This window comes from Ictidomys tridecemlineatus, chromosome 3 (assembly GCF_052094955.1).
Source record: "Ictidomys tridecemlineatus isolate mIctTri1 chromosome 3, mIctTri1.hap1, whole genome shotgun sequence".
Classification (NCBI taxonomy): domain Eukaryota; kingdom Metazoa; phylum Chordata; class Mammalia; order Rodentia; family Sciuridae; genus Ictidomys; species Ictidomys tridecemlineatus.
In genome coordinates this window covers 209836903-209862499 of record NC_135479.1, presented here as the reverse complement: position 1 = coordinate 209862499, position 25597 = coordinate 209836903, and the positions used below count along the sequence as shown (strand labels likewise).

General features: G+C 53.2%; 1 protein-coding gene across 2 annotated transcripts in view; it reads left to right on the top strand.

The window, feature by feature from the left end:
• The window catches only part of Kcnj6 (potassium inwardly rectifying channel subfamily J member 6), a 261499-nt gene that overhangs the window by 137734 nt on the left and 98168 nt on the right, over positions 1–25597 (top strand). For both annotated transcript variants that reach the window (XM_021725296.3, XM_021725297.3), the window contains exon 3: positions 24057–24977. In XM_021725296.3, the coding sequence (XP_021580971.2) occupies positions 24057–24977 (921 nt within the window). The remainder of the gene's footprint in view (positions 1–24056; positions 24978–25597) is intronic.

The window sequence follows — 25597 nt, the reverse complement described above, 5'->3', positions numbered from 1 at the left end:
AAAAATAGATACCCAGGCTATCCATTATTTATAGAGCAGCGTGACTCCTTATTGATTGGAGGAGAGGTGGATTTTCCAGCAAACAGTTCAAAGCATCTTCATGAATAGAACATTTTGCACCCAAAAAAAAAAAAAAAATCTCAGTGGGATCATAGATAAGAGGATGGAGAATGAGTATACGGACGTATCACTGGCCACAGTGAAAAGCAATCACTGAGATTCTTTTAATTGCCCTATGGAAAGGAAGAGCTTCTGCAGCTCAGTACTGCCTTCCTCTGCTTGCTGCTGCTGCACTGTAGCCTGGGTGATCGTGAATAGAAACTCAGTTCCACCGTTTTGGAGACTGGTGAGCTGAGATAGAGGAGGAGCATCTGCAAAGGCTTCTGAGCTGGGTCATCCCAGGGGAAGGTCAAAGAGACAGTGAGAGAGGAAGGCAGGAAGGCAGGAAGGGAGGAAGGAAGGGAGGAAGGAAGGAAGAGAGGGAGGGAGGGAGGGAGGAAGGAAGGAAGGAAGGAAGGAAGGAAGGAAGGAAGGAAGGGAGGGAGGGAGGGAGGGAGGCAGGCAGGAAGGAAGGAGGGGAGGAAGGAAGGAGGGGAGGAAGGGAAGGAAGGAAGGAAGGAAGGAGGGGAGGAAGGAAGGAAGGAAGGGGGAGGAAGGAAGGAAGGAGGGGAGGAAGGAAGGAAGGAAGGAAGGAAGGAAGGAAGGAAGGAAGGAAGGAAGGAAGGAGGGGAGGAGGGGAGGAAGGAAGGAGGGGAGGAAGGAAGGAAGGAAAGGAGGGGAGGGAGGAAGGAAGGAAGGAAGGAAGGAGGGGAGGAAGGAAGGGAGAAAGGAAGGAAGGAAGGGAGGGAGGGAGGGAGGAAGGAAGGAAGGAAGGAAGGAAGGAAGGAAGGAAGGAAGGAAGGAAGGAAGGAAGGAAGGAAGGAAGGAGGGGGTGAAATATCTTTTTGAAGGAAACCCCTCCCCGGATCGGTCCACTGCTTCCTTCACCAGGGCAGGTCCCCATGGCCTCGTCAACCCTTAAAGGTCCCCTACCTGATACGTCACAATGACAACTGAATTTCAACACAGGTTATGGAGGAAATAGCCATTGAAATTGCACCAGGCTCCTAAAAATCGGCCCAGTGTAAGATCTGTCCATCAACAGGTATAGGTGGAACACACACACACACACACACACACACACACGCGCACACTCATATAATTTCATCCTTCTACCAACTAGTTTGTTCAGGAGATGTCCCCTGAGCCTCCACTCCATCCCAGACACTGGGCTACGGAGAAAATGCGTAGGACACGGTCCAGGGCCAAGCCATGTGGGAGTCAGCTGCTGTCCCAGGCTGTGCTGAGAGCTGTCCTTGAGGCAGCCACCAGGGGTGTTGATACAATCCAACCACCTTGGACCCTGGGATGCTTCCTGGGCAGGCTTCCTGGGGAGGGTCAGTTTGGGTGAGTGGTAAGGGACAGGTGACCCTGGAAGACAACAGAAGCCACAGGGCGATGAGCACACACAGAGGAGGCACGGTCCTCAGAGAGCCCTGGGTTGCCTCAAGCGTGGAGAGGAGACGGAAGGTTGGACGGAGAGTCCGCCATGCTCACGTCACCAGGGGCATGGGGAGCCTTTCCGAGGAGCTGGACCTACGAATGCCACCACTGAACTTCACGGAGCAGGGTAGGAACGCAACCCACCTGAATTCAAAGAGCCCGTGGAACAGAGGCTCTGTGGAAAAGCAAGTGCAGGCGTCCAGACCCGGGAGCGGTCAGCTCTGGAGACTGCCCAGCGAGCCAGGTGGAGAGGGAGGGGAGGCCCCCAGAGCCCACGCTGAGGCCCGTCGCTCCTGTGGGGATGTGTGATGGGGCTTTTGCTCATTACAGTGTGAACAGTGGTCACTCTGGTGGGAGCATGTGGAGTGAATTCTTTCATTTTCCTTTATGATTTCCCAGATGGCTTAGAATTTTCTACATAAGAATGTATTCTTTTTATAATCCAGGGCCAAAACAAAGGCTTTGTTGTTGCTTATTTAAAACTGTCAAAGACCCTAAGAGGCCTACCTGCCCAAGGAACAAACTCTGTGTCTACAACAGACCACCCAGGAAGCCAGCCTTCTGTGAGTCCCACTGCAAGAAGCCAGATGGCTATCTCTAGTGACCGTCCAGGAGGCTAAGCAATAGCTGCTGGAACAACTAGAAACACAGGGCCAGCACTCGATTAATAACTTCCCTGATTTTTGTCTCTATTTCCAACTGGGGGCCAATTGCAAAAAGCCAAATAGGGCTGCCAAGCAACCACACGGGAGGCCTGGCTCGGGAGCCCAGCGCAGCTCCAGGCCACAGCTCCCGGCAGACCTGGGCCTCCCCTTCCGCCCACTCCAGCTCTCCTGCGCCCTGCCGGCTTTGCATCTCTGCCAAATGCAGGTGGTGGTGGCGGACCACCGACTCAGCCAGGCCTGAAGAAATGGGCTGTGCTTTCCTCATGTGGGTGCTCAGTTTGGAGGTGGCGTGGGTGGGCACCGGGGGGCTCACATGTCGGGAGCCTGGTTCTCCGTGTGGCAGTGTGGGCAGGTGGTGTGGCCTAGGGGGAGGTCACTGGGTCATTAGGGGGCAGTGTAAACGGTGGGGAAGGATCTGAGACGGAACCAGATGTGGGAGTCGTCTGAACCGGCCAGTTTTGTGGGGAGCTAATCCCCCAAGAAAAAACTGAGGGATGGAAAGAGAAGTGGGCTGGGGACGAACCCAGCGGTGAAGGGGAAGGCAGGCGAGGAACTCAGGAAAGTCACTGCGAAGGAGACCACGGGACACCTGGAGATCACAACCCGAACGTTCATCGGGTTCTCAGTCTGCCGTGGGTTGGATTTACTCCTTCAGCACCAGATCCTGACTCTTAGTCATTTTTTTTTAATCTAAGAAACTTCTAATAGACTAATATTTTAAAATAAATGAGTAAAACTTCCTTTTACCAAAGTTAAAAGGTACTCAGCCTTCTCTCACTCACCTTTTCCATTTGTGGGTGCCCGTGTTCCACGTGCCCCTCCCCCACACAGCTCTCCGTCAGGCACAGAGGCGGTTACTGGTAGTGTGAGGAACACTGGCACGTGCATGGTCAACACTTAAAAAAAACGGAAAAGTGAGCCAGCTGGCTAAAATGGGTACAGCTTCCAACTAGGAAGCGAGATGCTCACACACACGTCAGCAGTCCCCAACCCTCTCTCTCTCAATAGCTTGTGCTCAAACCCTTATTGATGTCTCCAGTTCCCGAGCCTTCAGTAATTCCTTCCCAATCAAAAGGTAAATCCTGCTAATTGGTGGCCTTCTTCCTCTTTGTAAGCCATCAAGCTAGCTGCCCCTCTGCATCAACTCCATTTCCACATGCTCGGAGTAGGTACTACTGAATAACAGGTGTTCCTTCCACGGAAAATGCAGTGCCAGCCACGAACAGAACCCTAAACGCCCTGTATGCACATCTAAAAGTAAAGGATAAGTGGGTGGATTTAACATAATGATATATCATTTGGCTCCATATATCCAGAGCATTATTATTGCAACATGTAATCATTATGAAGATCCATCATGTAAAACGTTGGTATATTCCACATTATTACTCTTCACGCTATAGCTCCAAAACCCATGTCTGTCTGCACTTCTGTCTCGGTTCAGACCAGGCTCATTTCAGATGCTCGATCGCTCCCGTGACTGATGGCTGCCATATTGGAGAGTGTTGGTGTTTGACATCACAAGACACGAGGGAGCTCCCTCTCCCTTCCTCTAGTGACGGTTACCAAAATCACTCATTTTTCCCACATAACTTTGCCCTTCAACCCATCCAAGGAGGAACTTGCAGATCCAAGAGGACTTTTTGTTCTGTATGAATCGAGAAGCTATTAGAGTTTGGGTGCTGAAGTAGAACCAGCCAGCTCATAATCTGCCTCGCCTGGCTGGGTGTTTCAACAGCATTATCCAAGTCAGCGTAAGCAAAACTGCTCCCGGTCCAGCTGAAATGTGTTTGAAGAACATTTCTAGTGGCTCAGAGAAAGTGCGCAAGTTGGAATATTAGAATTGAGGCCAGAAGCACCCGGATCTCTGACTTTGCGATACAGGCGTGAGTTTGAAGAACCGGAAGGAGACATGGGTTCTCCAGGACCCATCATTCACGAATGTTGAGTTCCACAGACAAGGCAGAATGAGGGAAGAGCACAGATGTCATGACTTCAATGTCTATACTTAGGCTGAGAATTCAATCAAGTAACTTTAAGGAAACCAAATAAACTTTTGCTGAAGACTTAAAAGAAAAGAGTGATTCAGTGGGAAGCTAAGAACAGCACACAGAGAGTGTCAGCAGGCCCCAGGGGAGGAACACAGAAGCAGAAGAAATGTGATTTTAAAAGGGCCATGTCCCAAGTGCATGAACCCCAAACAGCCCTGCAGCTGACAAAGCCCAGGGGCAGGGAAACTCAAGGCCATTTTTCATCTAAGGCTTAAAATATCAGCCCCAAGAGGCACACAGTGCCAAACGGGCATGGTGGTTACCCCAGGGACCTCCTATCTGCATGGTCCATGCCAGTTATCTGTGAGCAGAGACTTGAAGACTCAGAATCTCACTGTCAAAAAAGGAACCCGATGTGAACATTCAACAAATACAGCCCTAGAAAGCCCTGGGAGCCACCACTCTGGAATCCAGCTTCCCTCCCAGGCTTCCAGGAGAGCCGGGTTGACCCCAGGGGGAAGTTCCTCAGACGGAAGCCTCAGTTTTCCTGCTTTCTACCCAAGGCATAACAAGCACATCTCAGCCACATGTCCTTCCATCTCTGCCACGGTTCACCCATGGTCAGCTTACAACGTCGACTTTGCAAACCCAGGCCTGTGCCCACACAGGGACACTGCCGGGCTATACAGGATCACCAGGCAGGAACTTCTTTCTCTGCAGAAGCAGTCCTGAGCCAGGGTGTTGGGTCTGCAGGGCAGGGAACCTTTGGGGCATGCTCAGACCCTGTCTCCAGAACTCCTGTCCCCAGAGACCACTCTGGCTTGATCCTCAATAGACGGCGAATGGACAGGAGGGATGAAGACCCCTCTCCACATCCCCTTCTCTTCCAGGGCAGAAGACTGCATTCAAGATCAGTTTGGATCAGAGCTGCCTAAAAATGTTGTAAGGCAAGTATATGGCTAAGGAAAATGTTTCTTCCTTTTAGCAAGATGACCCTGGGGGCGGGAAAAGAAAGGAACGCTGGCAAAGAGCGCAGAGAAAACAGCCTCACCATGTCTCCACTTTGCTTTACTAATGCACTTAATTTTGCAAGAGAAGCACCTCTTGCCAAAGGGAGAGAAAGGAGTATGCAAATATTTTCAGTGCCTGCTGAAATTCACGCATATTTCAGATTAAATCAGGAACCGCCTCCAGGAGCTAATGAGTGATGGACGGGAATTCTAACCCTAAGTGAGACTTCCTCCTCTGGCTTCCCTGATGTAGGAGCAGGACGGCCACCAAAGAACAAGGGGTGCTTCCTAAGGAAACTGTGCTTCTCCCCCATGGCACGTCAACCACACAGGAAAGAACACTGAGCAATAAAAGGGAAAGTCCAGCCTCACCAAAGAAAAGACAAAGAGTCCCCAAAGTCATCTGCTAGAAAACTCATCACAGAAGAGCAGTGCCACCTGTCACCTGGAATGGCCCCGAGTGGGACCTTTTATCCAATTTGCATAAGAATATTATTAAAGACAGTGCCTCCCGTCAGATGACCATGAAATGCCACAGGCGGCTGGGGTCCAGGCATTCGTCTCCGTCACTGGTTATTAATGGCTTGCCAGATGTTCCAGCCTAGCTTCGGGCACAGTTGCTGGCGCTGTAGACTGCAGAGAAGAGCTCATTGCCAGGGCTGGGAGCAGGTCTTTCCAGGCTGCCGGGCTGCCCCCACTTGCCTCACCCACACGTCACCCAATGTGCCCTGCCCAGCCGTCCATGTGCACAGCCCGGGTCCTCGAGGTTAGGCACATGGAGCAGTGTGACCTTCGGCAGCGGTAGGACTTGCGGATTCTTCCCATGCAGAGCAGCCTCTCTTTAGGTGACACCCACACACCATCCTGAGCAGCGCATCATTGATGCTGGGCGTTGATGCTGGGCAGCCACCACCTCTGTCAAGTGCTGAAACACTCCCACTACCCCAGAGGGAGACCCCAGGCCCCTGAATCAGTCACTTCCTCCTTCAAAACAACTGTCAACCCAGCCACTTACCGGCACGGATGTCCTACCTCCAGACTGTGAGAGATGGATTTCTGCTCTATGAATTTTGAAAACTAAACTTTCAAAATAACACCTTATTAATTCTCAAAAAGGCCTCTACCCCTATGTCCACCTCAGGACATTGGGCCAGTTTCCAGCCACGAAGAACCTGAATTGAGAGCAAATCTGCTTGGCAAGGAGTTGTGTTATGTGAGTCTTCACGCGCCCAGGGTCAAGCACAGGACTTGACAGGCCGTGGTCACCGGTAGAAGTTATGGGGGAAAATGACAGACAGGGCATCAAGCCTACCTCTACAGCTCAGGTACACATATGCCAAATCCTGTTTCAAGGTGACCCCTCGGCTGCATTTCACTGTAGACTCCATGTAGAGCTCACCCAAGGTCCAAGCTACAGAAAAAGCCAGAGAGGCGCAGGAAGAGAGAAATCTCCTTCCTTTATGGTCCCCACCCAAGGTCCTTCTCAGAAGCCTCACCTCATGGATGGAGCTCCATCCATCACAGGCTTCCCCTCCCTTTCCCTTCCTTAACTCCAACATGAGAGGCCCAGGGGATGGTTTAGTGGATGGGATCTTAGTCACTTGGTGCTGCTATAACAAAATACCTGAGACAGGGTAATTTATAAAGATCAAAAATTTGCTTTCTCACAATTCTGGAGGCTGCAAATCCAAGATCAAGGTGCCGGCAGGCTCAGTGTCTGGGGAGGGCCCTGTCACCACTGTCAAGGTGGCTCCCAGTTGCTGTATCCTTCAGACCCCTCACATGGAAGACGGAACAGAAAGGGTGAAAAGGGAGGGCGAGAAACAAGCTCCTCCCTCAAGCCCTCCCGTGATGACATCATTCTACGAGGGCGGAGCCCTGGTGGCCTAGACACCTCCCAAGAGGCCCCGCCTCCTCACCCTTGCTCCGGGGATTGTTCCCAACAGTGAGATTTTGGGGAGCACGTTCAGACCACAGCAGATGGTGAGGTCACAGCGGGGAACGGAGCTCTTCTGGGGAAGGCGGTAATGATTCTGCCGGTCCCAGGCCAGGAGCCCAGCCACAGCTGCGGTAGTTGGAGCTTTGCCCTCCGCCTGCATCAGCAGGACAGATCTGTCCCTCATTCACAGCAGCTGTCCCTTGGTCCCCCACCCCCAGTTGTGGATTTTCCCCCAAAGAAAGGCACTGAGCCCTTGGGGTGGGGCCCAGGACACCCTGAGTCAGCTCACCCCAGCCGGGAGCTTGGGGGCAGGGCTGGAGGAGGGTAGACCCCAGCCCTCAGAACCCGGAGAGCCCAGCGAGGTCAGCGCTTCCTGCAGCCTCAGGGCAGCCCAGCCTCAGGATATGACAACTGCATTTCCAAGCCCATAGGGAAAGCAGGAGTGGGCGGAGGTGGAAGTCCAGGCGCCGTGGGTGCTCCCGGCCCGGGGAGCCCATCTCTGGCTCTGTGGGTCTGTTTGGAGTCTTTGCCGTCCTCCCACCCTCCAAGTCTACCAACACTCGGAGCCTGCCTCCCATGCGTGGCAGAGCATCTTCCTCTATTGGGATAATATGTCACTCTCGCTTTTGTTCGTGGCTGGTTGACTGAGTCACGTCTCTCTTTACCGAGGGAGGGAGGGAGGGAGGGAGGGAAAGGGAAGTCACTGCACCAAGGACAAGAGGGAACGCTCTCGGTGACGTACAGGCTGGCAGCTTTGGGCTGACTCAGAGGGAGACGAGAGCCACGGGGCTGTCCCCCACGGGAAAGTGAAGAAAGCAAAGCAGGGACCCTGAACCCCCCAGTGTCCCCTCCTTCATTCAGGATCCGCCAATCCAAACACATTTCAAATACTGGTTCCGCAGAACCCAGGTGTGTGTAGGTGGCCCTGGGCTCAAATAAGCTTGGGGGGTGCTGGGGGGGACAAGACCAAGAATCGTGTTCATTCTCAGAGTCCTTAGTCCGCTAACTTGTTCTAGAACTCTCTAAGAGGAAGACAGAGGAGGCAGGACGTCCTAAACCCACGATCTCTTCATTTCCCATCTCCTTGGCTCCCAGCTCCTCCCACCAATTCCCAGCAAGACAGGATCCCTCAGCCCCACTTCTTGGGGACAGGACCTGATCCGGCCTGGCGAGCTCCACCAGCCCGTGACCACCGGTTGAGAGCTGGACGGCCTGATGTGAGCCACGGTGGGGTCTTCACACCACAAAAATTGGGGAGTGCTCCAAATCAAGGCTTTCCCCCACCTCCCGGAGAGCCAGTTCAGCAGCACAGCACGGGACTAGCCTGACCTGTAGTCTTCCAGGAACGAGAAGAAATCCAAGCATTCCTCAGGTCTCGCTCTGTCCTCTGTCCACCTCGGGCCTGGCCCACCGTCAGGAATCTTTTGAGACATCAGCCGTGTCTCCCACTCACACCTGCCGGAGGGCAGCACCTCCCACCTCCCTGACCTGGGGACCACCACCACGCGCCACCTAGCCCCCCCTGCTGGTGGTGCAGCAGGAAAACAGCCAAGAGCCACATCCAGCCTCAAGACAGTGCCTGTCCACACTCAGGGTCTCAGGTGCCCAGCACCGTGGATCAAACAAATGAGGAAAACACTTAGAACCCACAGACTCCTGGGAAGAGCACCCTCCGCTCTCTGAGCAGGGGCTGGTGGCCGCCTCAGCCACCTCGAGGAGAACACGGACGTCAGTGTCTGCTCCAGGAGACAGACATGCCCTCCGACAGCCGGAAGCTGCAGGAGCCTCTGAGAGCGGACACTGAAATGGTTTCATTTGCTTCCTAGAGAAAATAAGATGCTGGACTGAGGCCATTCGGAATCACAGCAAGCTTTCCTGTCAAAGAAATTTCTTATTTCACCCTCAGCAAAAGTGTCTATGCTGCAGTGGACGTTTTTCAAAGTGGAAGACGGTGGAATAAACTGTCCACCTGTCGTCCTTTGGACACGGAGATGCCGGCAGGTTAGGCTGCTGGCCCAAGACGAGGTCACAAGTGACGGTCTGAGGGTGGGTGTGAGTGCTCAGTGCCCAGATCCCACTCCCCTCCACGAAAGCCAGGCTCGGGGAATATCTGTTCCTGAGAGCTCAAAATCTGCAGCCAAAGGCTTCTCTTTGACAGACTCTGAAATACCAACCCCAGATTTCCCCAGAAGGACACAGGCTCGTGGAGTGGAAAATGTCGTCAGCCTTTTGCCCTCCGAGCAAGTATCTCCCGGAAGCTAAGCCACATCTAAGTAAAGGCCCTTCTGTTTTATGGACGTACGGATGAGTGTGCGCGCTGGACAGAGGTCAGAATCAGTCTGTTCAGAAGGCAGATTCGCCACCTGCAGAGTCAGACCACACAGCGCCCAGAGATGGTGCCCTGCGGTGAAGCCAGGGGGCTGATGGGAAAAGTGACAGTTTCCTGATGAAACACTTTGTTAGAACAGACAGCGCCCCTACCCCCCTGGGTGCCAGGAGCCTTCTTTTTGCTGGTACCAGGTAGAGCCACCCAAGGGGTGTCTGGTTGTGGGGTCAGCTTTCCCAGACCCCTCCATCACTTGGTCACCCTAAGTGACTTACCCAGGACCCAGTCTCCCCCTGTGAACCCAGTTTTCGCATCCTCAGGAGGACAGCAGAAGACTCATTTCCTGCTCACCAGACAGAGTTCATTACAGAAAGGGCTGTGGGAGGTGGCTTGGGACTTTGTCTAGGATCAGGACGGTGGCTAACGCCGGGGTTTGGTTGGGTCGTTCTTCCCTCCGTCATAGGAACCGTAACGTGGTGGAGTTGAAGCAAGTCCACATGGGTCTCACCCCAGAGGAACGCCATGTCCCTCAGGCTGGAGATGTGGATTCTTCTGAAACAGTCTCCCCTCCCCAAGAGCTCACCAAAGCTCCTTCTAGAAGAGGAGGCTTTCCACGGTCCTAGACCTGGGCCGGGGCGCCGTGGGTCTCAGCTATTCTAGGGAAACCAAGAAGTCTCCTTCTCCGCTCTCTCTGCCCCTGCTCAGACTGGGAACCCCATCTCAGCCCGGCTCTCCAGGACGGGTGGCTGCAGCCCTCGGCAGGACTGGAACTGCCGTCCCCATCCCGCTCCGGGCTGTGGGAGCAGCCTGTCCCCTCTGCCGTCCCTGCATGTGCCCCTGATGACAGAGGGGCTGGTGTCTCCTCCTGGGAGGTCCTGGTGCTCCCTCTGGGGCCCATTGCTCTGTCCACAGGTGGCTCCCTCCCCCACGTGGGAGCCAGGTCTCAGGTTCATCGTCCCCAGAATGTCTCCAGGGGTTTCCTGGGTGCTAAGCCCACTGCCCTGTCCTCCCCACCAGCCTCCCCGTCCTCAGCTCAGCTCAGACCTCCCCCCTTTCTGCCTGCACCTGCTCCTGGGAGCCGTCTGCAGGTGCTTCCTTGGGTACATGGTGGCCCTGGCCCCTTGACCGCCACCCACCTCAACACCTGGGGCACTTCCCATTTTAGGTGCTTGGTTCGCGGGACGTGCCCTGGCTTGGAGGCAGAGCCCTGAGCGGAGCGAGACGACTCTGCAGAGCTCGGGGCCAGCCACCGAGGCATTCCACCAGCGCACATCCATCCTTCACGGGCCAGCTTCCTCCCAGCGCGGGGATTTACAAGGTGTCAGGACTTCCCCACCCGCCAGATTCTCCTCTGACATCGGCCCCTTCTCCTCCTGCTCCGCCATCCCCATCTGACCCCGGACCCTGTCCCAGGCACAGCCCACTCCATACTCCATCTCCTCTTCTCCACTGGGGAAATTCACTCCTCTCACACACCAGGGAGGCGGATTCTCCTCATGGCCTCACACTGTGTGCGCACACACACGCACACGCACACGCACACACACGCATGCACGCGCATTTCTTCTCATCTGCCTCTGAAGCCAGCCCAACACCAGTCCTGGCCCCTGTCTGCCGCTCGAGATGGGTCAGCTTCACCAAGGAGCTGGACCTGCAGCCCTGCCCATCTCTGTCCACGGCCAGCCCCTCCCTGCGGGCTGTTGGCCTGCCCGGTTTGGCACACGGTGAATAGAGCAAGTGCTGGCTCTCTTGTCTCCATCCTACTGTGGTGATCATCCCCTTTCCCAGTGAGTCCAGCACCCTGGCTTCTGCCTCTGGTGCACTAGGACGTCCTGGGTCCCTCAGGTTGAGGGCAACAGCACGATGGGGTGGGAGGGACTGCAGGCTGGGTGCGACCCAGCACGCGCTCAGCTTCCGGACGGTCTGCCCCATCTGCGATGTAGATTGTCCCTGAATTCCACAGTTTCCAGGACAGTATTGAGCTTACAGAAAGAGAGATTGTCATACTTGAAAGTCGTGGACCTCCTGTGACCTGGATGTGACCTGAACTGTCCCCATTTGTGGGAGGTTGCCAGGTGTCACACCTAGCCATTCACTTTCCTCTCACGGTGACTCTGCCAGGTGGCTCTCATCGCTCTCACTTGATGACTGAAGAAACTGAGATGCAGAGACGGGAGCAGGAAGTGCCGACTTGCGCTCCAGGCCTGTCTGGCCCCGGCCCCCAGCCCGGTCACAGGGCCACCTCGCCTCCTGTGGGATGTCATTTATTTCCCTCAACAACCCAGCACGACGGCAGAAGTGTCACCCTTTGTGCCAATGAAGAGCCTGGAGCTCCAGGCCACCCACAGGCAGCAGGACTGGGGTCCCCAGGCCGGGGTCATCAGGAACAGCACAGTGACTTTTCTCAGAAGGAAATCGCCAAGGCCAGGGTCCCTGGGGCAGGGGGAAACCCAGGGGCTCACTCAGAGCAGGCTCCACCGCCCCCTCCAGGATCCCCTGGGCCTCGCTTCTCCACGTGGGTACAAAACAGGAAGAGGGTAGAATAATTGATATCCATAGTTCCAAGAAGGCTGTTGGCTCATAAGGGGCTTTTTAAAAATTCACAAGAGGTGCCCTTCCCTCTGAGCACCAAGGGCCTCTGAAAGGGCAAGTGGCTTGGCCAACAAAGCACCACTCTATTCCAACCCTCGAGTCCCTTCCTCTGGGTACCTTTGTGTAGTGGGCAACATGCACAACTGAACGTGGCAGTCCTGCAAGGTTCCTAATGGTTCTGTCTAAGGTTCTGAACTTAGAATTCCCTTTAAAAGAGAAATTCGAGTGCCCAATGTCTATTTCCTTTATTCAGCCCAAAGCGACCTGTCGTTTGTCTCCTCTGAGCAATGAAATTTGCACATTTCACAAAGCTACAATCTACTAGCAGCCACCGTCAGCATTTGACCTTTCAGTGGGTACCAGACATTCTAAATTTAAATTCACATTGTGAGGCCCTTAAGCTAAATTTCTAATAGGATCCTTTGCCCTTTAGTAGCTGTCCCAAGTTCCCAGTGGAAGGTAGGGACTGTTTGACCATCGGCACCTCCGACTTGAAACTTCCACGTCTGTCTAGACTCCTGATGATAGCAGCCTCCCGTGGTCCCAAGAGCTCCAGAACAGAGAGAGGCCGGCTCACCTTCACACGCACAGCAGAGACGAAAAACAAGCCCGCTTACCAGGCCCTGTCGGGGAGAAGCCCCAGATAAGGACACGTGCAGAGGGTTGGCGTCAGTGCAAGGGCCAGAGGAAAACCAGAGACCTGAAGAGCAGCAGCCCCCGTAACCACGCTCAAATTCCCTTCCCGGGTCATAAAGAGGGAGCCTCTCCTCCGTATCTCCTCTCAGCATCCACTTTACAGTTCCAACACTCCTCAGTACGCCCAGAGGCACCGGAACTGGGGAGTGGCCACAAATGGAAAAATGCAAAATTGAACGCGATAATAAAAGTCCCGTCCTTCCTCGTCCGCAGCATCGTGACTCTGTGAACCTTTTCCTAAAGTAAAGCACGAAAGCATTTCACAAGCGAGGCTCTCGTGTGAAATACACATAGATGCTCTTCTTTATTTCCTGCAGTTTCTTTTTGTTATGGCAAGATACACATGACATAAGCTTCAGCACTGGGACGTGTTTTAGCTATGTGTCAGTGACATGGTGATCCTTCACGTTGTCCTGCAGTGGCCACCACCACCCATCTCCAGCACTTTCTCATCTCCCTGCTCAGGAACTCTGTACCCATTAGAAACAGACTCTCCATTTCCCCTGCCCCAGCCCAAGAAGTCCCATTCTGCCTCTGGTCTCTGTGGATCTGACCACCTGGGGACTTCCCACAAGCAGCATCAGAGCGTGTTTGTTACTAGGAGCATTCCTTCCCCTGGCACAAGGTCCTCAGGGTTTGGGGGGGGGGGGCAGCCTGTGGCAGAATCTCTTCCTCTTGAAGGCCAAGTAATGTCCCACTGGGTTGTAAACCCCTGTTGGACACCCGGATTGCTTCTACCTTTTGGCGACCGTGAGGGGTGCTGCTAGGAACGCGGGTCCGTGAGTAGCCATCTGCCATCTCTTCCCTTGATGCACTGAGCTCAGGTATCCGCCTTGCTGCCAGCAGATCCAGCTCAGCAAAGCTGCTGAAATAGGCTTTGTTGAAATCCACTTTCCAAGAAGAACGAACGGGAGGCCCCTTTGCAGCACGAAGCCAGAGGGAAACGTCCCCGTTTCTCCCCTCCAGGGTGCGCCCACCTCCCCGCCAGGAAGGCAGTGCCCACCCTTCTTCCTGTGCTCGTGGCCCTGCCCATCTGACCTGTCCCACCCAACACCTCACTTCACCCCCTGTCCACCTGCCTCATGATGCCCACTGTCCCCTTTGGAGCCTTCTCAGCATATAAACGCACTCGAAACTCCCAGTTCACACGCGCACTCGTGGCCCAGGCAGACACGCACACACGCGCACTCGTGGCCCAGGCAGACACGCACACACGCGCACTTGTGGCCCAGGCAGACACGCACACACACGGTGTGCTCGAGTCCCTGTCCCCACCACCTCCTCCAGCACTCCCTGCCTTCAGACTCAGGTCTCACCGACTGCCTGTCACGTCCTCCCAGACCGCAGCCTCACCTGGGACCCGCCGCTCCCACTCCCCTGAACCAACCTCTCCAAAGCGCCCCTGGGCTGGTTGGGAGCCCTGGGCTGGTTGGGAGCCCTGGGCTGGTGGGGGCTGGGGTTGGTGACCCATTCTGGTGAACTGACTGGCGCAAAGCATGGAAGCTCATCCCCTCACGACTCACGAGGTCAGACTCCAAACCCAGGTCTCCTGCGAAGCTCCACAGGAGGACCCCCTTTGCCTCTTCCAGCGTGGAGAGGAGGCTCCGGCGCCCCCCGGCATGGCAGCTTCCTCCCACCTCTGCCTCCGTCCTCGCTGGCCCCTGGCTCTCCGGCCATCCAGTTCCAGGTCGTGTGAGGAAGTCTAACTGGGCTTAGGGCCTGACTGATCCAGTGTGATCTTAGCCTCATCCTGACCCCAGTCACTTCTGCCAAGTCCCTGCTCCCACGGAGCCCCCTCTGAGGTTTGGGGTGACGTGGACGTGGAGAGGACGCTCTTCCACCCACCGCGTGCGAATCCGACTGCCAGCGGACACGTCTCAGGAGGCCTGGGCAGCACTGGATTTGGCTATTCAAGACAGAAATGGTTTTATGTTTCCTACTGATTTGTTTTAGATAATAGGGACACATTAAGGGAAATTTAAATGTAGAAAAATTGAGAGGAAAAGCAAAAACACCCACACAAACTTTCAACCCAGAGATGGACCAAAATTGATACTTTGGAGAACCTTCTTCTGTAAACACACACACACACACACACACACACACACACTCACACACACACTCACACACTCACACACTGTTGTAAGAAGGAAATGCATGCAAGGATCTCATGTTCCTTTTTCTGCTTTACCCTTAACCCCAGGGTAGGGATGATTTTCCAATCAATAAACACATTGGCCCTCATCCAGCTATAGGTGTGAGAGCCCCCGTCTGTGTGCCAGGTCCTTCTTCCAAGGTCCTGAGCTCTGGTGACTCAAACAGATGGGTCCCTGCCCTGGGGGAGCGCCCTCTCTCTTCCAACAGGGCCAGGCACAGTGGCTCACACCTGTAATCCCAGAGGCTCGGGAGGCTGAGGCAGGAGGATCCCAAGTTCTAAGCCAGCCTCAGCAACTCAGCCAGGCCCTAGGCAACTCAATGAGACCCTGTCTCTAAATAAAGTACAAAAGGGACTGGGGATGTGGCTCAGTGGTTAAGCACCCCTGGATTCAATCCCTGGTACCCCCTCCCCAAAAAAGTGAATGTAGTAAGTAATGTCCCCTCAGTTGAGGGTGGAAAGAGCTGCAGAAAAAGCAAATGTGGGTGAAAAGGTGGGTGACCACTGCGGGCAGTGGCTGCTGTTTTAAATGTAGGCCTCCCTGAGAAGGTGGTCTTCAGAGGGCAGAAGGCAAATCATTTTTTTACATTTTTTAGTTGCAAATGAACCTTTATTTTATGCATCTATTTATAGGCGGTACTGAGAACCGAACCTGGTATCTCACACGTACTAGGCAAGTGCTCCACCACTGAGCCACAACCTCAGCCCTGGCAGATCATTTTTAACGGCCACGTGCGACTCCACTGATGAGGCCTGGACCGTGTGTTTAACCAGGGCTCTTGCGATGGACGTTAAGTGAATTCTCGTTATTGCATAAGAGACTGCAGTACGTTCCCTGCGTGCAGCCCGGGAACACTCGTGAAAGTAATTCCTCAGAATGGCTGTTGAGCCAAAGTGTATTCTCTTTTCTAATCGTGGCACCCACTGTCCCCCTTCTCTACAGAAAAACTTATTCCCCGTGTCCGACAGCACCCAGGGGCTCAAAGCCCCGCTTCCTCTCCAGCACTCACCCTGCGTTTGGTGCTGATTCTTAGTGTTGCTGATCTTAGGTTTAAAAAAATCGCCATTTTCCGTGCGTGGCTTTGACTCTGGCGCTCTCCTCACCTGGTCTCCAGCCCCGTGTGTCGCTGGTCTCAGGGGCTCCCCGGGTGTCTCCACTGCCTTTGGACATGGGGACCATGTGTGTTATGGGCTGCAGATATTTTTCCTGGTTTGTCTTCTTACTTTTTACAGACATTTAAGTTTTTTATATTGTCAAAAATATCCATCTCTTAAAATAGTTTCTGGGTTCCTATTATGGCTTTAAAAAAAAAAAAAGGTCTTCGCGACTCTTAGAATCATTTTTAAAAATACATCTTCCACTTCTGAAGTCTTATTTTCTGCATGCAAATCCTTGATCTGCTCAGAATTTATTGTGATCTGGAGAATAGGGAGGGGACTCATCGTCTTCTCCTCAGAGAGCCACCAGCTGCCTGTGCTGCCTGACGCCCAGGGCGCTGCTCCCTGGTGCCTGCCCCCGCGACACGCGGACTCTTCTCCTCACACCTCTGGGTCCCTGCCTCTGCCCTCCTGGGCTGCTGGCTTCTTTCTGCAATGGTTTTCCGGGATCTGGAGTCTCCGTGTTCTCGCTCTGGGTTCTGGCCTGCTCCCCCGCCCCACCCACCACCCCTCAGCTCACCTCCATTTCCATGGCTACAACTTTGGCTGACACCTCCCCAGTCCAGAGCCTGCCCCAGGTGGCCCCCCAGCTCCGGCCCAGGCACCTGATCTCCCAAAGGTGCACTCACCTGGATGGCTACCTCTGCCCAGCTGACCACCCCACCCCCAGTCCGCCCACTCCCTCCCACTCACTGGGCTCCAGGCCGTGCCTGCTCCAGCTCTGGACCTGGCCACCGTCCAGGCCCGTAGCTGCCCCGTTACTCAGCACCAGGCCTCTCTCCTCCCTACCTGCCTCCCCCCCACCCGGAGGCTCGGCAGCCTGCAGCCCAGGGGCCAGACCCCACCCGCAGGCTCTGTTCCCTCAACCCTACCCATGAGCTAGAAGCTAAGAATAGTTTTACGTGTTTAAAGACTTGTAAAAAGTTTTGAAACAGAAGAAGACTATGCAGCAGAGAGCTATGTTGCCCAAAAAGCCTAAAATGTCTACTATCTGGCCCTTCCCAGAAAAAGGTTGCTGGCCTTTCTGTTTAATCTATACTCCACGCCATTGGCTTCCAGAGGGATCTTTTCAAAAACCCATAGACGATTCCTTCATAGCATTCCCCAGCTTAAGAGCAATCCCCTCCACCGACCCGGTGGCCTCGGGGTCCAGCCTGGTCTTCATCTGCCTCTCTGTTCTCTCCTCTCTGCATTTCCCCCTGCACACCTGATACACAAAGTCTCTGCCATCACCAACCAAAGCTGCTGCCCGGCGCCTAGACTTTTACACTCGACTGTTGTCTCTTGTCAAACGCCCTCACTATCCCAGTGTTTGTCTCTCAGGAAGCAAGCACGTACCCACCACTTCCTGAGCAAACCCATCCTGTCCTCCACGTTGGGGGATACCTGGTCCCCTTTCTTGGCTCCGTGTTTTAACTCACCGAGTACTTTCAACCAAGGGCAATTTCTTCCCAAAGAAGCTCCGTTAGGACTTAATAATAAATCTCATATGGCAAGATACCCAACATTTTAAGTTGGTCCCTCTGTTAAAGAATGAAACTTGCTTTGGATTTGGAGAGGTAGAGAAGAAAAAGAAATGAAGTGACATAGAAGTGAGCCTTATTTAGTACACCCTCTAGGGATTCTCAACCGCACAAGAACCATTGGAGTGGCTTGTATGGGGCTAAATACACGGAACATGCAATTTACCACTTCAGCTATTTAGGTGTACAATTCTGTGGCATGCACACGTCCACGATGTTGCGGGGTCGTCACCACCATTTCCAGAACATTCTATGGTCGCAGACAATAACTCTCCCTCCCCTCCTTCCCCTGGCACCTGGTCAAGTCCACTCTGCTTGCATCTCTAGGAGGTGTCTATCCCAGGTTCCTCCTGGAGGGGACTCATCCATCTGTCCTGTGATGTTTATCTTATGTCACTTAGCACAGTGTCCCCGAGGTGCATCCGTGCCATAGCCCGTGGCAGGATTTCCTTCCTCTTTAGGGCTGCCTGGTAAGGTTGGAGGTGTGTCTGCGCCGTGTTCTGTTTGTCCACTCCCCTCCTGACGGGAGGCCCAGTGGCTCTGCCTTCCCGCTGCTGGGAGTCCTGCCTTCAGTCTCGTGGGTCGACCCCCGAGAGGTGGATCGCCAGATCTCAGGGAAACCCGCGGTTGACCTTCTGGAGGGCCACATGCTGTCCCACACAGTGGCTGCCCCACCCCCTGCACGACTATGGGGATGCACAGGGTTCCAGTTCCTCCACATCTGACCGCGCCTCCTCTTCCTTCTTTGCTTCTTTGCTATGATACCTCCCTCTGGGTGTGGAGCTTTGTCTCCTTGCATTTCTAATGACGCGTGAGGCACCCTTCCGAGGGCTTGTGGCCACCTAGCCACCTTCTTTGGAGAAATGTCTGTTGAGTCCTTCGTTCATTTCCCAAGGGGCTGTTTTCTGTTATGGAGTCACGGGAAGGAGCTCTTTTCTGCACTCTGTCCGTTCGTGTTTTATAAAATCTATGATTGGACAATGGTTTCCCCATTTGGGGTTTTGCCTTTTCATCCAGCTGGTTATTTTTGATGAGGGAGAATGTGCCTCTGTGTACTAAGGGTCACCTGAACCCCTGACACTGGACTCCACCCAGCAGGAAGACTGCACCCGCTCTCTTCCTGCAACCAGCTGCAGTGGCACTGGGGACCCGGCCGTCCGCAAGGCCCTCCTCCTTCAGGGTCCAGCAGCCAACCCCAGGGAGAGCTGACTCCTGCAGGCCCCCGGCTCTCCGCCACGCCTTCCTGTTACACCCACCCTCACCGAGGACCCTGCAGAGTTCGCTTACGATTTTCTGGGTTTCTAAACCGCCAGATGCATGGGATGAGCTGCCTTCAAGAAAATGCTTTATGATTATTTAGATTTCTGTGTGATCGATTTCTTAAATCAGACATCAAAAGAGGGTCTCAACAGATCACTTGAAAATTCCTGAGTTTTTTTTCTTATTATGGAAATAATATAAATTCATTTGGAAACGAAGAATGTTTAGCAGGAGACTAAAGCCTGGCACAGGCCTCCCTCCCCCAGAACCACCCTGCTGTCACCCAGGGGCTCTCCCCGCCCAGCTTGGCTTTCACACATGCATGGCCCAAAAAACGGAGTGGCCTTGCTTTTCTCCGTTTGGCCTTCCCGAGGCACTAAAAGGACTCCCAGGAGTGTCTGTACCTTTTCTTGCACACTGGAGGTTTCACCCAGCAAACTGCTATGTAACTTGGAACACAAGAATTTTGCGGGAGGGGAACACCTACTAGAGAGCAGGACCCCCAGGGCAGCCCTCCCTGGACAAGAAGAACACCTGAATTGTGACAGGGCCACACTGATTAAGGGACCAGGTGGTGATGAGCAGCTCGTGGCTCATCATTTGTTATTGCTTCTTTCCAGACAGATTTTGTATCTTAGCTGCTTCTGTGCACATTGATCCGCTTTCTAAGAGGGAAAGAAGGAGGGAAAAAAAATAGCAAAAGAGAGAGAGAGAGAGAGAAACAAAACAAACATCTGGGCTTCCTCACACAGACCCACATTTACACCAAGCCAAAATCCAGAAAAGCAAGTCCCTGAGGCAAATTCCCGACCCTTTTGCCCATTTGCAGGGCACTGACTTCATGGGTAGCAGAGGGGACCTGTCCTCTGCACTCTCTGTGGCCAACACACCTGTGGGCTACTGGTGGAGACCAGCAGGAGCTAGTGCTGGATGCTGGCCCACGCACCGGGCGGCCAGGACCAGAGAAAGTTCTGGAAGGGTTGGGGGAGCGTTTGTGTCCTTGCTGTGCAAGGGAGCAATGTCTGCTTTCCCATCCAGCTGCAGTTCGCCTGCTGCTCAGCTCAGAACACCCTGGGAAATGCAATTCAGATCCCCGCTGAAATTCACACCTGGGCTCCCAGAGAGAGAAAAAAACCAAAAGCCACTGTTCACATTCCGTCCCGAGTTCCCCTGCCCAAGGTGCATGCATGTCATGGGCTTCTGTGGCTCCGCTCCTGGCTCTGGCCTGGAATGGCCCTTCTCTTTATGCAGTGGCCCTTCGATGACTCAGGACACAGTCATGAGGCGCTCATCCCCTCTCCTGCACCTGCAGCAGACCCAGCCCGCCCCAACGCCCACACCCTCTCCTCCTCGCTGACCTGGCCTTTCTGGACCTCTCAGGCCCTGGCTTCTGTCTTCCATCCGTCCAGGGCTCACATCTCCTGGGCTTTGGCGTCTCCCTCAATAGCACTCCTGCTCCTCCCGACTGCCACTGTTGAGCCGAGGCCCACCTCCCCGCTTCCCTTGGTGCACCCGGCCCGCCTGCATCACCACCGCAAATGCAGCAGCCCCACCAAGCCCGCCTGTCAGTCACAGTCTGCTCACAGTCCCAGGGCGGTTTGGCTGGCCTCATTTATTTGTGAAGGCACCAAGATGGGCTGTGCACTTACATTCCCCCCGCAACACACACACACACATGCCAAACACAAGCACTTGATTAAGCACGTGCTAAATTTTCCAAACACCCTCAGAGCACTCCATCTTCCGCTTCTCTTTCCCATAACCAGTCCCCCCGATTGATAGCTCTTCCTTCTGCTTAGAGGCATCACTTATTTCTGCCCAGAAAATGAGAGAGAAGTCTTGACTTGATAATGGAGACAAAATACATAATGGTTCAAAGACAGTCATGGTTCTTCTGGCTTCTACACAGATGGCAGATCTCCACACCAACTCAGGACCCAGGATCCCTCCCCTCTTAACTCCAGTGTCCCCCCACAGCAGGGCAAAGACATAAGGAAGGGGCATGTGCCCTGTCTGAGACTGTGGCTCAGAAAGACACCCCCCACTCACAACAGCCAGGACTCAGTCACCATGGCCCCCCTGACTGCAGGGAGGATGGGGGATGGGCTCTTGCCTTGCAGAAAGGACAGGGGCTCTGCAGAGGGTCTCCTCAGGGGCCCAGATCACCATCCCTCCTCGTTCCCTGGCCTTCCAAGCACAGAGCCCCCGTCAGGGCCCAATGCCTGGAACTTGAAGTTTGCAGTCTGAGCCAGAAAGGGGGAAAGCAGCTTCAAGTTGGGAACAGCAGGAAGGCAGAGAGAAATATCACAGGAGACTGGGAGAAGCAGGTAGTCTAACCACCCTCTTCTTCCACTTCAAGACCAGGGCTCAGGGAGGTCTGGCAGCACCAGCCAGGTTACTGGCAGTCAAGGCCAGAGCATGACCTGGGCCTGCTAGAACCTTCACAGGGCTGTGCACACTTGGCCTTCCCAACCTGGCAGGGTTTGGACCCAAAGGTCCTGCCACAGGGTGTCACGTCTGGAGACCAGTCAGGGAAAGTCAGCTGTGACATGCACTCTGACATGACCATTCGGCAAGCAAGCATCTGCCATGTGGGGTGCTGGCCCTGAGCAGGATGGGACTCTTCTGCCCATACTCCACTGGCCTTCAGCCCAGTTCAGCCTCTCCGCCAGGCCTGCCCCAGGCTTCTGTTTTAAGAAGAAAAAAAAGCAAACTTTCTCATTTACAAATGAAGGGCTATTGAGAGCAGTGATCTAAAAGTCAAAGCTATCAAACGAGACAGCAGGCTCCGCAGACCAGGTACATCCTAAAAACAGATCCATGCCATTGACTCTCAAGGCAACTAGCCAGCTGCGAGCAAGACAGGGCCGTAAGACAAGTTGGTGCCACTCAAACCCCAACCCGCAGCCATTCTCCTGTTCAGATAGATGATGTTTCTCACCAGATCTCGATTCTCCTTTACCTAAGAGAAAAACACAGTCTCACTGCAGATGAAAGGCAGAGCTGAGTCAAAGGACCTCGAAGGGAATCCTGGAGGGAGAAGCTGCTTATAAAACTTTCAGAAGCTCTAAAATTATTGGCTAAACAAGTAATTTCATGCATCGGTTTACACACTTTTTTAATAGAATCAGTTCCAAAGCTCCCTCCGCACTCAGACTCTAAGAGAGGCTTCCTGGCGCATCGTTGGCTAATGGTTGTGCCGATGCATTAATCACAGAGGCCATCAGAAAGAACATTGCCACGTGCCAAGCTGCAGACGCTAGATGTTGAGGCAGAAATCAAATCAAATGTATGAACACTTTTTCTCTTGGTATTGAATAAACCATTAACGTACAATGCGTGCATACTTACCAACAAAAACCAGAAAATTTTAAGCCCTGAAATTTGAATAATAATGTAAAGACTTTTGTTCAAAAGTCTTGCCCTAGATGTTAAAGGGAGCAGTTTATTACCAGAGGTAAATGTGGCCTGTCTCATGCAGGCCAATTCACGCATGTGATTTCCTTTTCCTTGTAACAACTCTATGATTGGGGAAATGCAAATCAAAACCACACTAAGATTTCATCTCACTCCAGACAAAATGGCCATGATCAAGAACACAAATAATAATAAATGCTGGTGAGGATGAGAGGGAAATGGTATGATTGTACATTGCTGGTGGGAATGCAGATGAATACAACCACTCTGGAAAGCAGCATGGATATTTCTCAAAGACACAGGAATGGAACCACCACATGACCCAGCTATCCCACTCCTTGGAATTTACCCAAAAGATCTAGAATCAACATACTCTAGCGATAGAGCCCTCTCAATGCTTATAGCAGCCTAAGCCATGATAACCACGTTATGGAACCATCCCGGATGCCTGTCAATAGGTAAATGGATAAAGAAAATGTGGTGTACGATACACAATGGGGTTTTACTTAGTCATAAAGAAGGAGGAAATGATGGTATTTCCCAGTAAATGGACGGAAATGGAGAACATCGTGCTAAGCTAAATAAGGCAGAATCAGAAAATGAAGGGTCGATCTTTTTTGGTCAGATGTGGAAACTAGAGTAAAATAAGAGAAAGAAGGAAGGGATAGGATGTCATAAAGATACAGAGAAGACCAAAAGGGAAGGAGGAGGAACAGGACGGGGGAGAAAATACAGAGTGAATTTAATGAAACCACGGTATGTGCAATCGTAAATATACCACAGAGAAGTCCACCTTTGTGCCTAAGTAGGAAGAACCAACCAAAATTGAATGAATAAATGAGTGAAGAGAGGTAGAGCAGAGGGAGGAGAAAAGGGAAAGGGAGAGAAAGTGGGGGAAATCAAATTCCATGAGTGTATGATTTTGTCAAAATGAACCCAACAGTAAGCCTCACTCTAGTGAGCTCGTGAGATGACTAAAAGGGCATTGAAACACCCATGAGTTTGGTATCATGTTTTCAGTGCGGAGACTGAGGCTCAGTGCACCTGGGTGGTGCCTTGGTGGGCCCAAGCTGCCACAGCTCTTCTGAGTGCTCCAACAACAGAGATCTGTTTTCTCACAGTTCTGCGGTGGGGGCTGGAAGGGCGGAGCTGGGTGTCCTCAGGGCCGGTTCAGGGGAGGCCTCTCTCCTGGGCTCACAGATGGCACCTCCTCCTGGTGTCCCCCATGGCCTTGACTCTGCTCCTGTGCATCTTGGTGGCTTTTCCTCTTCCTATGAGAACATAAATCCTCCTAGATGAGGACCTCACTCTTTTAGCCTGAAATTGTCCATTCCTAAAGACAGTCACACTGGGGGTCAGGGCTTCAACCTAAGGGTTTTGGGGGGACATGATTCAGTTCCTAACAGCATGGCTTGAACCTACGTTTGCTAAGAGGTAGAGATCAGATCGTCTGCATAAAGAGATGTCTTCTTGCCACAGCATCTCAGACTGAGCATGGGACATGGGCCCTAAGAGCTCGCTCAGTGGAAGCTGCTGGCAGGGAGGTGATCTTGCAGCGCTGAGCTCCGTCCTGGTGGGCTGGGTGGCGAGGTGCTGGCGTGAGCACAGGAGCCCAAGTCAACCAGAACCCAGATAGCGCCAAATAAAAATGGCTTCGTTCGCCTCGTTCATAGCCATGCAAACGGTGTCTGGTGTCACCGCCATACACAGAGCATGCAGTTCTGTCACCTGCAGAGAGTCAGCATCTCAATCAGTGTTTCTTTTCTTTTCTCCAAACACCAGCTAATGTCCTGGAGGGGGACTCCATGGATCAGGATGTGGAGAGCCCCGTGGCCATTCACCAGCCAAAGTTGCCTAAGCAGGCCAGGGACGACCTGCCCAGACACATCAGCAGGGACCGGACCAAAAGGAAGATCCAGAGGTACGTGAGGAAAGACGGAAAGTGCAACGTCCATCACGGGAACGTGAGGGAGACCTACCGATACCTGACGGACATCTTCACCACCCTTGTGGACCTCAAGTGGAGATTCAACCTGCTGATCTTCGTCATGGTTTACACAGTGACGTGGCTCTTTTTTGGAATGATCTGGTGGCTGATCGCGTACATCCGAGGAGATATGGACCACATAGAGGACCCCTCGTGGACTCCCTGCGTCACCAACCTCAACGGGTTCGTCTCTGCTTTTTTATTCTCCATAGAGACAGAAACCACCATCGGCTATGGCTACCGGGTCATCACAGATAAGTGCCCGGAGGGAATCATCCTCCTCCTAATCCAGTCTGTGCTGGGGTCCATTGTCAACGCCTTCATGGTGGGATGCATGTTTGTAAAAATATCTCAGCCCAAGAAGAGGGCAGAGACCCTGGTCTTCTCCACCCACGCGGTGATCTCCATGCGGGACGGGAAGCTGTGCCTCATGTTCCGGGTGGGGGACCTGAGGAACTCGCACATCGTGGAGGCCTCCATCAGAGCCAAGCTCATCAAATCCAAGCAGACGTCCGAGGGGGAGTTCATTCCCCTGAACCAGACGGACATCAACGTGGGCTACTACACCGGGGATGACCGGCTGTTTCTGGTGTCACCGCTGATCATCAGCCACGAAATTAACCAACAGAGCCCTTTCTGGGAGATCTCCAAAGCCCAGCTGCCCAAGGAGGAACTGGAGATTGTGGTCATCCTGGAGGGGATGGTGGAAGCCACAGGTAAGACGGGCCGCGCGGGCCCTCTGGGGGCTGAATGCTCCACTTCAGCTGTGCCCGATGTTCTTACTTGCTACAGCTACAGGATGCTGAACCCAACCCCTGTGGACGTCGCTGTGTGTTTGGTGACACAGCACGCCTGTGTGCCTTGTAGTCTATGCACATTCACGGAGTCCAGCCATTTAGGTTCTGAAAGTCCTTTAGAAATAAATGAACGAAGGCTAAAAACACCACTGGATATAGTTTAAATTTCCAAATGTTTACTTAGATTAAAATTTGATCAGTCTCTAAAGCACTTTTTAAGAAGCTTTAAAACATTAGTGATTTAAATACTTGTGGTTGCTTATTACCAAGCCAAGAGGAAGAGGTTAGATTAAAAAAAAAAAAAAAAAAAAAAGTTTGATGAGCTGCTCCGATAAAGATGCAATTTTACCCCTTCTTGAGGCACCATTTGGAAAACTTGTCACGTTGGTTATTCTGTTGTATCAAGTGCACCCAGTGTCTCTCCACACTCTTCTACCCCCATAGAAATCACACTGCAGACCTGGTTTAAAAAGGAGTCAAACTTAGTCAGCCACCCTGGCGCATACTATAATCCCAGCAGCTCTGGAGGCTGAGGCAGG